This window comes from Acomys minous (genome assembly GCF_964271855.1).
Source record: "Acomys minous genome assembly, chromosome: 12".
NCBI classification, from domain to species: Eukaryota; Metazoa; Chordata; class Mammalia; order Rodentia; family Muridae; genus Acomys; species Acomys minous.
In genome coordinates, this window is record NC_140493.1 from 98,276,399 (window position 1) to 98,289,549 (window position 13,151).

At 41.4% G+C, this 13,151-nt stretch overlaps 1 protein-coding gene across 2 annotated transcripts in view; it reads left to right on the plus strand.

The window, feature by feature from the left end:
- Positions 1-13,081, plus strand: part of DDX42 (DEAD-box helicase 42) — a 38,099-nt gene extending 25,018 nt beyond the window's left edge. For both annotated transcript variants that reach the window (XM_084748509.1, XM_084748510.1), the window contains exons 9-18: positions 506-682; positions 2,103-2,231; positions 2,950-3,049; positions 3,701-3,748; positions 4,752-4,849; positions 6,756-7,032; positions 8,192-8,418; positions 10,035-10,145; positions 11,001-11,102; positions 11,606-13,081. In XM_084748509.1, coding sequence (XP_084604635.1) covers positions 506-682; positions 2,103-2,231; positions 2,950-3,049; positions 3,701-3,748; positions 4,752-4,849; positions 6,756-7,032; positions 8,192-8,418; positions 10,035-10,145; positions 11,001-11,102; positions 11,606-12,280 — 1,944 coding nt within the window. In that variant the 3' untranslated portion in view covers positions 12,281-13,081. The remainder of the gene's footprint in view (positions 1-505; positions 683-2,102; positions 2,232-2,949; positions 3,050-3,700; positions 3,749-4,751; positions 4,850-6,755; positions 7,033-8,191; positions 8,419-10,034; positions 10,146-11,000; positions 11,103-11,605) is intronic.
- The last annotated feature ends 70 nt before the right edge of the window (positions 13,082-13,151 follow it).

A 13,151-nucleotide genomic window follows, 5' to 3' on the forward strand; every position in this document is an offset into this window, starting at 1 on the left:
TCAGTATATGAATGGTCTGTTTCTTTGTCAGTTGAACATTAAATTTAAACATTTTTTTTTAGTTATTTTTATGCATGTGGGTGCAGGCGTGTTTGCTTGCATGTGTATCTGCTTTCCACTTTCCTACAGTGACTGTGGAAGCCAGAGGAGAGCTGAGTCTCCTGGAACTGGAGTCACAGTTACGGTGCTCAGTATTGAGCTCGGTGATGCTAACCACTTACTGTGTCATCTCCACAACCTGCCATGCAGAAAATATTAGTAGCTTTTATCATAATTTTTTCAAAAAAAATCAATACAAATAGGTATTATTCATTTGTTAAAATAAATGATCACAGGGCCTCATGAAGGTATATTATTTTCTTTAAATCAAGTTGATGGGAATGTCAGGATTCAGCTAATACTCCGTAGATATTTCTGTCCCATTGGAAATGAGTGTCATCTGTAGTTATTTTTCCCATCCTTAGAGCTGAGATTTTGGGGTGTGTGGGCCTTTCTTCTTTTCTAGGGTGTGCCTGTAGCATTAAGTGGCAGAGACATGATTGGCATTGCTAAAACAGGCAGTGGGAAAACTGCAGCCTTTATTTGGCCCATGTTGATTCATATAATGGATCAGAAGGAATTGGAACCAGGTGATGGACCAATTGCCGTGATCGTGTGTCCTACTAGGGAGCTTTGTCAACAGGTATGTGCTTTGAAAGGTTCCTTTTCCACTTTCGGACTAGCAAGGCACATTGAGTAGAATGGTATATGAAGTTTAGTTATTGTTGCTTGGAGGTGCATGCTTGGCACACACATACATGTGGGGTCACCTAAGAGAAATCTGAGGTTGACTTTCAGGTGTCTCCCCTGATTCGTCTTCACATTTGCTGGGCTGTTATTGCTAGTCTGGCTAGAGAGTTTGTTCCATGGCTTCTGTCTCCACCCCGAATGCTCCTGGGATTGTTGGCAGGGCACCATTCCCACCCAGCTTTTATGTGGGTTCTAGAAGCTAGAATGCCATTCCTCACACTTGCATGGCAAGTGCTTAACCCATTGAGCCATCTCCCCAACCTCTCCCAACTTTTGTTTTAAATGTGATAAAACCAGGGGAAAATTGGGTATCTTAACTCATTTTAAACACACAGCTCAATGGCTGACACATTATTATGTTCCCAGGGAAGTCTTGAGAAGTATTACGTACTATTCATAACAAGGATAGCACAACAACTTTTTAAAGATTTATTTATTATGTATACAGTGTTGTATCTGCATGTACAACTACTGTCCAAAAGAGAACACCAGATCACATTATAGATGGTTGCGAGCCACCATTTGGTTGTTAGGAATTGAACTCAGGACTTCTGGAAGAGCAGCCAGTGCTCTTAACTGATGAGCCATCTCTCCAGCTCCCATAACATTTTTTTTAAAACTCTCAAAGTATTATGGTTATTGTTGTAACGTAGTATTATAAGTTCATAATGTTTCCTCTATAGCAAATTTATTTATTTTTGTTGTTTTGTTTTTTGTTTTTCGAGGCAGGGTTTCTCTGTGTAGCTTTGGCTGTCCTGGACTCAACTTTGTAGACCAGGCTGGCCTCGAACTCACAGTGATCCACCTGCCTCTGCCTCCTGAGTGCTGGGATTAAAGGCATGCGCCACCACGCCCGGCTGCAAATTTAATTTTATTAATAGAAAGACAGGATCAAGAAGAGGATAAGTGATTCAAAGCAAGAGTATAGCCTTGCTATGATGAAACCGGGTGTGGTAGTGCATACATTTAGTCCCAGCACTCAGCAGAAGGATCTCAGACTTGGAGACCAGCTTGGTTTGCCCTTGAATGCTAGGCAAGTGTTGAGCTATATGCTCAGTCCTGTTCTGTTTGCGTTTTTCTAGTTTTTGTTTTTTGAGAGTGTGTCTTGCTAAATTACCCAGGCTGGGCTTAAACTTACTATCTTCCTGCTTTAACCTCCCAGTTACGTAGAACCACAAGCCTGTGCCACTAGGCACAACTAGGTTTTGATTTTCTATAATAGCACTGTGTTGTTTAGAACTCTGTTTTGAGTAATGTTAATTTTGTATTTGTTAAGCTTATAGTTTTTAAGATATTATTTAACAACTTTTTAGATCCATGCAGAGTGTAAGCGGTTTGGGAAAGCATATAATCTTCGATCTGTGGCAGTATATGGAGGAGGCAGCATGTGGGAGCAGGCCAAGGCCCTTCAGGAAGGGGCAGAGATTGTTGTGTGTACCCCAGTAAGTATATCTTCTTCTGTTCAGCTGTGTTCTCCATCTCTCTTGATACAGAAAACATGATTCCTTTTGAGGGAATTCCCTCTAAAGTTGGTAAAGCTAGGTTGGGAATATCCTGATGAGTCACCAGCCTTTGGTTGGGTTTACTTAGGATTGGTTGACTAGACAGCAATCTATGGCAGTATCCATGACCATATACTAGCAGCTACAAAGTTCCTTCCTGTTTTAAACTTAGGCTCTCCTAAGAGCTGGGTCTGTGCTTACCAAGAACATGAAGAACCATAGAGATGCTCAGATCATGGTTAGACCTGCGCAGAGGATGTATGTTAAATAAACATTAAATGCATCCATATGTTTTTTTAAAAATCTTTTAAGAATATATTACAAAAACAGTTCTAGCCCACTTGCCTATAGAATTTAAACCATAATTAACATACAGAAAGAACTTGAACTTCCAGAATTCTATTCTCACTGTGTATAGTGGTGCATGCTTTGAGTCCCAGCACAGGCCGATCTCTTTGAGCTCCGGGCCACTTGTGAACACCTTGTCTCAAAAAAAGTTCTTTGTCTATTTTTCTGGTTCAGTGCATAAAGGCTGTCAGATCAGTATCTATTTCTGTCCAAGATCAAAGAATTGACACTTTCTCCAGGAATGCTACTGTAGCATGTCTTTGTGAATACCTTTAGTTAACACTTAGTATTCATTTTGTGAATCTCACAGGGCCGGCTGATTGATCACGTGAAGAAGAAAGCTACTAATCTTCAGAGAGTCTCTTACCTTGTGTTTGATGAAGCTGATCGAATGTTTGATATGGGATTTGGTATGCCTTGAATATTAGTTTCTTCTGTCCCTATCCTCAAGTTAGTTTTTTCCATGTCTTCCTAGAGTTGTTTCAAACAAAGGGATAGACCAAGCCATGAACCATAGAAGTATGCTAGTCTTGACTATATTGAGAAAAATTGCAAGTAATTGTAACAAGGGAGTGTTTTCTTTGTTCTTCATTTTTACTCACAGGCCTTTGAAGGTTAAAGTCCATATTCTTGAGTAGGTGAATATTAAATCGTCCAAGGTTCTTTCCTGGTCTCCTTGGCTAAACCTGGCTATGCAAGTTTCTAAATAACCACTATCTACCCAGTCCCAGCTACATTAACGTTTCATACTGAATGATGTCTAGGAGTTTCAAAGGCTTTTTTTTTCTTCCTGGCTTTGGTTTTGGTTTTTTGTTTGTTTGTTTTGTTTTTCGAGACAGGGTTTCTCTGTGTAGCCTTGGCTGTCTTGGACTTGCTTTGTAGACCAAGCTGGCCTCAAACGCACAGAGACCTGCCTGCCTCGGCTTCCCAAGTGCTGGGATTAAAGGCACAAGGCTTTTAAAATCCTTGACTGTTCTCGTGTGGATTTTATTAAAGTGACTTTTCACACCTGTCTTGACTGCATTACAGTATTGTATTGATTACTGTTCTCTTTCTTTCAGAGTATCAGGTTCGATCCATAGCAAGTCACGTCCGTCCTGACAGACAGAGTATGTATGAAGCAGCTTTACAATAAAATTTATCTTTGTATTCTAAATGAACACCAATTTTATACGTACTCATGGTTATGGAAGCAAAAATGACTATGTATGTGCTGATGAGAAGTGTAAAGAGTACAGTTCATGACTACTTATTTGAGCTAGAAAGGGCATTAGAGATCATGAGCTATAATTTGTGTTTTGTTGTTGTCTGTTGTACTGACTGCCTCTCTGAGCTGTGTATGTATCTCCAGCCGCTATCCCACCCTCCTTTTTTCACCTTTTTTTTTTTAAGATTTATTTATTATGTATACAGTATGATCCGATCACATTATAGATGGTTGTGAGCCACCATGTGGTTGCTGGGAATTGAACTCAGGACCTCTGGAAGAGCAGTCAGTGCTCTTAACCGCTGAGCCATTTCTCCAGCCCTTTCACCTTATTTTTTAAGTATTCTTGCTAAGCTGACTAGGCTGTCCTTGAGCTCACTCTGTAGTTAGGCAGCCATGAACTTGCAGCACTCCTGCCTCATCCTCCAAACAACCGGGTTCACAGGTTCATGCCACCAGGCCCAGCATGCTGCTCACTTTTTATTGATGTTAAAACTGAAATTACATAATTTGCTGCAGTTGATTTGAAATCCAAGTCTTTTCCTGAACCATTATGACAATTTTTCTTTCTTTCTTTCTTTCTTTCTTTCTTTTTTTTTTTTTTTTTTTGATTGGTTTTTGTTTTTTGAGATAGGATTTCTCTTTGTAGCCTTGACTGTCATGGATTCACTTTTGTAGACAAGGCTGGGATCGAACTCACAGCAATCCTCCTTCCTCTGCCTCCCAAGTGCTGGGATGAAAGGCGTACACCACCACCGTCCTGCTGATAGCTCAATTCTTGATTGCAAATGAAGTAAAAATAAAATCAAATTTTTGTTTAGTGAATCAGTTAAAGTATAGAAGCTTAATGAAGGAATTCAGTAAAAAATGCTTTTTCTTCATCAGAATTTAATTTTATCTTTTAGCTCTCTTATTCAGTGCAACTTTTCGGAAAAAAATTGAAAAATTGGCAAGAGACATCTTGATTGACCCTATTCGAGTGGTTCAGGGAGACATTGGAGAGGTAATCCACACAAGGTGGGGTGGGTCCTGGGGGTTATTTTTCATAAAGACATAGAGTTTATTTCTTTTTGGTTGATTGGTTTTGGGGTTTTTTTGGTTGGTTGGTTTTTGTTTTTGTTTTGTTGTTGTTGTTGTTGTTGGTAGTGGTGTTGGTTTTGTTTTGTTTTGTTTTTAAGATTTATTTATTTATTATGTACAGTGTTCTACTTGCATGTACACCTGCACACCAGAAGAGGGCACCAGAGCTCATTATAGATGGTTGTGAGCCGCCATGTGGTTGCTGGGAATTGAACTCAGGACCTCTGGAAGAGCAGACAGTGCTCTTTACCGCTGAGCCATCTCTCCAGCTCCCTGTTGTTTGGTTTTTGTTTTTGTTTTTCAAGACAGGGTTTCTTTGTGTAGCCCTGGCTGTCCTGGACTGGCTTTGTAGACCAGGCTGGTCTCAAACTCACAGAGATCACCTGTCTCTGCCTCCCCAAGTGCTGGGATTAGAGGTGTGTGCCACAGTGCCTAGCTTAGAGTTTAATTCTTTTTTTAAATTTTTAAAAAATATTTATTTTTATGTATGCATTGTCCTGCCTACATGTATGCATACATGACAGAAGAAGGCGCCAGATGACATTACATACAGATGGTTGTGAGCCACCATGTGGTTGCTGGGAATTGAACTCAGAACCTCTGGAAGAGCAGCCAGTGCTCTTAACCTCTGAGCCGTCTCTTTTTTGGTTTTTCAAGACTAGGTTTCTCTGTGTAGCCCTGGCTGTCCTGAACTCGCTTTGTAGACCAGGCTGGCCTCAAACTCACAGCAATCCACTTGCCTCTGCCTCCCGAGTGCTGGGATTAATTGTGCCACGACACCCAGCTAGAGTTTAATTCTTAAGTAATTTTTGTTTTGTTCTTTTTTATTTGTTTTTGGTTTTTTTAAAGACAGAGTTTGTCTGTGTAGCCCTGGATGTCCTGGACTCACTCTGTAGATTAGCATTCTGCTTCCCTAGTGCTAGAATTAAAGGCATGTGCCATCATACCTGGCTCTTCAGTAATGACTTAAAAATAAAAATGTTACACCTTATGTGTAGAGCAACATAGTTTAGATTTGTTTTGCTTTGTTTTTCCCGAGACTTGGCTACATAGAGAAACCCTGTCTCGAAAAACAAAAAAAGAAAGAAAAAAGAGAACATACCCCACAAATTGCCTACAGACATTTTTTTCAGTCGAAGTTCTTCTTCACAGATAACTCTAGCTTGTATCAAATTGACACAAAAACAACTAGGACAATGGGGTTTTGGACACATAACTATAAATATTTATGGAATATATTACATACATTCCATCCATGTTAACAACCATTGCAGATTATTGGGTCATACAAATTAGATATGAACATACCATGGGGAGTTGGTGAACAAGGTGCTTTGAAAGAATAGTAAGGTTTTTTTGCTTGTTTGGTTTGGTTTTTGGTTTTTTGAGAAGACAGGGTTTGTCTGTTTAACAGGGTGGCCTCGAAATTAAAGAGATCTACCTGCCTCTGCCTCCCAAGTGCTTGGATTAAAGGCATGTACCACCATGCCCAGCAAGAATAGTAAGGGTTTTTGTTTTGGTTTTGTTATTTTGAGACAAGGTTTCTCTGTATAGCCTTGGCTGTCCTAGACTTGCTTTGTAGACCAGGCTGGCCTTGAACTCACAGCGATGCATCTGCCTCTGCATCCAGAGTGCTGGGATTAAAGGTGTAGGCCACCACGCCCAGCTAAGAATAGTAAGTTTTAAGTTGTATTTGACATACTAAAGGAAGAACCAAGGATATCATGGATGTTCTGGGGCTATTCCCATGCAGTTAGAAAATATAATACCTAATCTTTGAAGTCCCATGTAGCACCAGTGTCACAGTTGCTTATTTTATTTCCTCTCAGGCAAATGAAGATGTGACACAGATTGTGGAGATACTGCATTCTGGACCTAGTAAATGGAACTGGCTTACTCGGCGTCTGGTAGAGTTTACTTCTTCAGGGAGTGTCCTCCTGTTTGTTACTAAAAAAGCCAATGCTGAAGAACTAGCCAATAACCTTAAGCAGGAGGGTCACAATCTTGGTCTGCTTCACGGAGACATGGATCAGAGTGAAAGAAACAAAGTCATTTCAGATTTTAAGAAAAAGGACATCCCTGTCCTGGTGGCCACTGATGTTGCAGGTAAGAATATGGATTTCAGCATAAGCATGCCCTTTGTTACAGGCGTTGCCTGCCCCTGTGGTTAAGACCTGTAGCGTCTGGTAATGAGTGGCACACCCACTGTGGCCATGGCCCTGACTGCTCTCTTTTATAAAGTGCCGTGCAGAACAGCTGTGCCTTCACAGCTACTGCAGTAGGTATTGTAAATTAGTGATAGGACTTTAGGCTTTACTCCACTAAGTTTAGCAGCTACCCTTAAAAACTAGTATTTTGAGCTGGGCGTGGTGGCGCACATATGCCTTTAATCCCAGCATTCAGGAGGCAGAGGCAGGCGGATCACTGTAAATTCAAAGCTAGCCTGCTAGACAAAGCAAGTCCGGGACAGCCAAGGCTAACACAGAGGAACCCTATCTCAAAAACAAAAACAAAAAATCCTAGTAGTTTGGACCTGCAAAATGGTTCATTAGGTACTTGTCATCCAACTCTGACAGCCTGAGCTTGGTATTCAGGACTTAAATATAGTGGAAGGAGAAAACTGACTCACATAAGTTGTCCCCTGTCCTCTATTACATATGCTGTGGTGTCTGCATACATACACACAGGCACAGGTTCTGGGTACTGAACTCAGTTCCTCGTGCAAACACACTACCAACTGAATTACAGCTCTTGGAGAGCTAACTTGTGTGTGTGTGTGTGTAGTTTTTTGGTTTTGTTTTGTTTTGTTTTTCTTTTTTGGTTTTTCAAGAAAGGGTTTCTCTGTATAGCCCTAGCTGTCCTGAACTCTCTTTGTAAATCAGTCTCGCCTTAAACTCAGAGATCCACCTGCCTCTGCCTCACCTTCTCAGTGTAAAGGTGTGTGGTACCATACCACGTTTCTGTTTTTATTTTTGAGATGAGTTCTTATGTATAGCCCCAGCGACCTTGAACTCCAGTCCTTTTTAAGTATTAGGATTAGAGGTGTGATTCTAGTACAATTATCCAGAGTATTTTTTTTTAATGTTCATATTACTCCCAATAGTGTGAACTTATTTTTACTCTTGGCTTCATACCCATCCCTGAGCTTGCCTCGATAAGGAAAATACATATTCTTTTAAATATAGCATTTCTAGTTATTTTGATTTTTGTTGTTGTTGCTAACTGCAGATGAAACATAAATGAATCTGAATACTTTCTATTTCAGCCCGTGGTCTGGACATTCCTTCAATTAAGACCGTCATTAACTATGATGTAGCACGAGACATTGATACCCATACTCACAGGATTGGCCGAACAGGAAGAGCTGGTGAGAAGGGCGTGGCCTATACCTTACTGACCCCAAAGGACAGCAATTTTGCTGGTGACCTTGTACGGAACCTGGAAGGAGCCAATCAACATGTTTCTAAGGAACTCTTAGATCTCGCAATGCAGGTGAGGGCTGGGCACTTAAAATTGATAGAAAGCGTACAACTGAGAAAGAAAGATCAGTAGGCAGGGAGGGATGATAGCATAGGAGCTTGAGGAAAAAAATGGGCAGGAAGGGCGTGGTTAATATGCAGACTGGTACCATGGGATGTTGAGGTCCATGTGTATGTGCTGTCTATAGTTTCTGTTGAAAAGCTGCCTCTTGTGGGTTAAAATCTGTTTCTCTAGTTTTTACCTGCTTACCCCACAGCACACTTTAAAAATTTTTTTTTTTACTTATTTGCATTAGTGTTTTTCCTGCATGTGTCTGTGAGAGGGTGTTGCATCCTCTGGGACTGGAGTTGCAGTTACAGATAGTTGTGAGCTGCCATGTGGGTGCCAGGAATTGAACTCAGGACCTCTGGAGAGTAGCAAGTGCTTTTAACCACTGAGCCATCTCTCTAGTCCCCCATAGCATACTTTTATGAGTCAATTTAATCTCAAAAGATACCCACTATTCTCCCTTATTCCCTCTCCTTTCGTATGAGTTGCCTAAAACCATCAGAAAACATAAATGTTTACAGTATGGTCCATAACAGTAGCAAAATTACAGTTACGAAGTAGCAACAAAAATAATTTTATGGTCGAGAGTCACCACAACGTAAGGAACTGTATTAAAGGGTTGACGCATTAAGAAAGATCTACTGGGTTAAAAAATAAAATACAGGGCTGGGAAGATGGCTCAGTAGTTAAGAATACTTACTGCTCTTGCAGAAGACCCTGGTTCAGTTCCCAGCATCCACATCAGGTGCCTTATAACCAGTTGTAACTCCCATCCCAGGGGATTCAGTGCCCTCTGGCTTCTGCAGACAACTCCATGCACTTGGTGAAAATTAATTCACACTCACACACACATTCACACTCACTAGTAAAAATAAATCATTTTTTTAATATAAATTCATTTTCCTCTCTAAATTAGCCATGGCCAGAGTAGCTATTTTACACTTAATGCTTATTGATCACTTTCCTTCCAGGAGTCTCTGGAGGAAGGAATAGTAAGGGAAACCTTAGGTCAGCATCTAAGCACTCTTGATAAGTTTGATATGTCAAGCTACCAAAAAGAAGGCAGGCTGGAGCCGGGCATGGTGGCACACACCTGTAATCCCAGCACTCAGGGAGGCAGAGACAGGGAGATCTCTTTGAGTTCAGGACCAGCCTGGTTTACAAGGTGAGTCCAGGACAGTCAAGGCTTCTCATAGAAACCCTATCTCACAAAACCAAAAAATGAAAGTTGGTGGGCTAGAGTCAGAGGTGTGGCTCCTTGTTACAGTGCTTGCCTGGCATGCTTGAAACCCTACATTCAATCCTTAGTACCATGTAAATTAAACCATGCATGGCGGCAAATAGATATAATCCCACTCCTTAGGAAGTGGTAGCAGAAGGTTCAGAAATGCAGGGTCATCTGTGGCCTCAAAAAGCCCAAGGCAGGACCTCTACTGTGAATGGTCTCTCTTGTCAGAAAAGCATCAGCTAAAGATGAACCAGAAAGTTCTTCCTTCCTACCTAGTTTTCTTCTGACCCTGTGTGCTTTCTTGGGCCTTTTCTTCCTTTGTGGGTTTAACCTTGAACTGTGTTCTTCGCAGAATGCCTGGTTTCGGAAATCCCGCTTCAAGGGAGGGAAAGGCAAAAAGCTGAACATTGGTGGAGGAGGCTTGGGCTACAGAGAACGACCTGGGCTAGGCTCTGAGAATTCGGTGAGTTCATACTACCACAGTACTCTGGGGATAGGTCCTGTATCTTAAGTTACAGTGTTTGATGTGCATGAAAGTCTCATGAGTCCTGGGGATGTGATTTAATCTGCCGATCTGAGTCCATGCAGTACGGCCTCTTATAATGAAGCTGCTGTGGAAGAGGCATGTGTGTGCTTGGCTGACTGGCTTGCTCGGGAAATTAGTCTAACTTTAATGGATCTCAAATTGTAGTGTCCTAAATAACATCGGGCACAGCTGTCGTACATGTATATAATATTGCCCTATATGATTGCAGTATTTTGTTTGATTTGGTTCTGGTTTTTTGAGACAGGGTTTCTCTGTGTAACAGCCTTGGCTGTCCTGAACTCTCTTTGTAGACCAGGCTGACCTTGAATTCACAAAGAGGCAGGTGGATCACTGTGAGTTCGAGGCCAGCCTGGTCTACAGAGTCCAGGACAGTTAGGGTGACACAGAGAAACTCTCTCAAAAAAAAAAAAATGTTACACACTGGCAAATGTTGAAATACAGATTTGGATCTTTATTGGGGTTGCTTCAAATCCTGTGAAGCAGTGTTATGTTATATTACTGGCCTTTTCAAATCTTTAACATTTTTACTTAATAGAATGTTGATATAATATATAATCATATAGGAGGATATTAGTTCCCAGAAATAAATTTATTGGGTTGAGGGAAATAAGCATTTTTAAATACCTCTTCATTATTGGACCTTTTCTCACAAAGAAAAGAACTTGTAAAAGAATATTCAAATGCCTACTTCAGCCCTGGGCCAGGGCTTTCAGTGTGATGAGGCTGGATCTGGCAACTGCTTTTCTAATACGTATTTTTGTTTGTTTTTAGGACCGAGGAAATAATAACAATGTAATGAGCAATTATGAAGCCTACAAGCCCTCCACTGGAGCCATGGGAGATAGGCTGACAGCAATGAAAGCAGCTTTTCAGGTCTGAAATAAGCATTCCATTCTATAAGCTTTCAACAGGGGGCTGGAGAGATGGTTCAGTGGTTAAAGAGCATTTGTGTTCTTGCAGAGGATCCAGGTTTGTTTTCCCATCACCCACATAGCACCTTAGAACCATCTTAGGATTTAATCCCAGGAAATCTGACAATACCCTTTTCTGGCCTGCACAGACACCAGGCATGCATGTGGCATACATATACACAAGCAAAACACTTAAACATAAAATTAAAAGAAATCTTTTTTTTTTTTTTAAAGAAAAGTTTTCAACAGTAGCTCTTGGAAGAGTGAGGGAACTGTCCTGAGAAGGTAGTGAGTCTGTAAGCTTCATGCTACATTTAGAGCCCCTATTTACTTGGATTTTCACATACAGGCTTAACAGTAACCTGCCTGAATATGCATGTGGAGTTACTGTATCATTGCTAAAGTTACTTGTTTGCTCAAGTTTATTGTTATGCTTGTTCCTGAATCTTTTTTTCCTCTTTTCAGTCCCAGTACAAGAGTCACTTTGTTGCAGCCAGTTTAAGTAATCAGAAGGCTGGAAGCTCTGCTGCTGGGGCAAGTGGATGGACTAGTGCAGGAAGCTTAAATTCTGTTCCAACTAATTCCGCACAGCAGGGCCATAATAGTCCTGACACCCCCATCACCAGTGCTGCTAAGAACATCCCAGGCTTCAGCAGTTCTGGGAATATCAGCAGTGCCCCGGTGACCTACCCTTCTGTCGGAGCCCAAGGAGTCAACAACACAGCTTCAGGAAGTAACAGCCGTGAAGGGATTGGGGGTGGCAATGGGAAGAGAGAGAGATATACTGAGAACCGGGGTGGTGGCCGTCATAGTCATGGAGATGGTGGCAATCGGCATGGTGATGGTGGTCGCCATGGAGATGGATATCGTTACCCAGAAAGCAGCAGCCGGCATACTGATGGCCACCGACATGGAGACACCAGGCACGGGGGAAGTGCCAGCAGACATGGAGAGAGCCGGGGTGCCAGTGATGGTAGGAATGGAGAAAGCAGGAAAGAAGGCTTTAATCGTGAAAACAAGATGGACCCCAAGGTGGACAGCAGCAAGATGGACAAAGTGGACAGCAAGATAGATAAGACACCTGATGGCTTTGCTGTTCCAGAGCCACCCAAACGCAAGAAAAGCCGATGGGACAGTTAGAGGGTATGTGAGAATCAGTGTGATCAGTTGTCTTTAATTTTATTTTTAGAAAGATTTGGTAACTGGGTGTCTCAGGGCTGGGTTGGGGTCCAAGATGTTCAGACCCCCTGCCCTTGGTGGAAAACTGGAGCGAGGAGACAGACATTATACCTTCATCTGGTGTCCAATCAGATGTTATTCCTGGAAAGCAGAGAGAGCTGGGAAGCTTTTGTTTGCTCTGGGTGAGTTTTAAGAGTAAGTGGAAGATACTGAGGGAGAAGGGCCTTAGGGCACAAAACTCACTCTAGGTTTATAATAGCTTATATTTTTACTAAAATGTCACCTTATAAACATCTATAAATTGGATTTTTTTCCCCCTTCTTCTTCTTAGCTGTGGCCAGGCAGTCCCATTATTTTGGAGTTGGCTTCTGCAGACCCAACCCTTTGACCTGTCAGGGATGCTTGGGAAGCAGTTTGGTGCTTTCAGATGTTTGCAGGGGTGATACCTGAATCTCAGGTTCCCCAGACAGTTTTGTTTCCAGCCCTGAGACATGCAGGAAAGATAAGAAGCCTTCCAGACTCAGGCTTTGAAAAACAATTAGGACTGAATCATCTTGGGTGAATTCTAGGATCATCCAGGCCTGGAGTACTGCTAAATTGACCATTAAAAAACAACCCCAGCAGTAGCTTTTAAAGTGTCTATTTCATTGTATTTTTTTTTTTTTAACTTTCCCCAATAGTAGAAAAAGTCTTTTGCTGAAATGATTTTTGTTCTCTATCTTGTTTATAAAAGGAAAAGAAATATACAAACTTTGAATTTTGTGATTTTTGTGAAGGTTTCTTTAAGATGTGCATTCCTCTCTGCTTGCTCGATAGTAAATGTTTTACTACT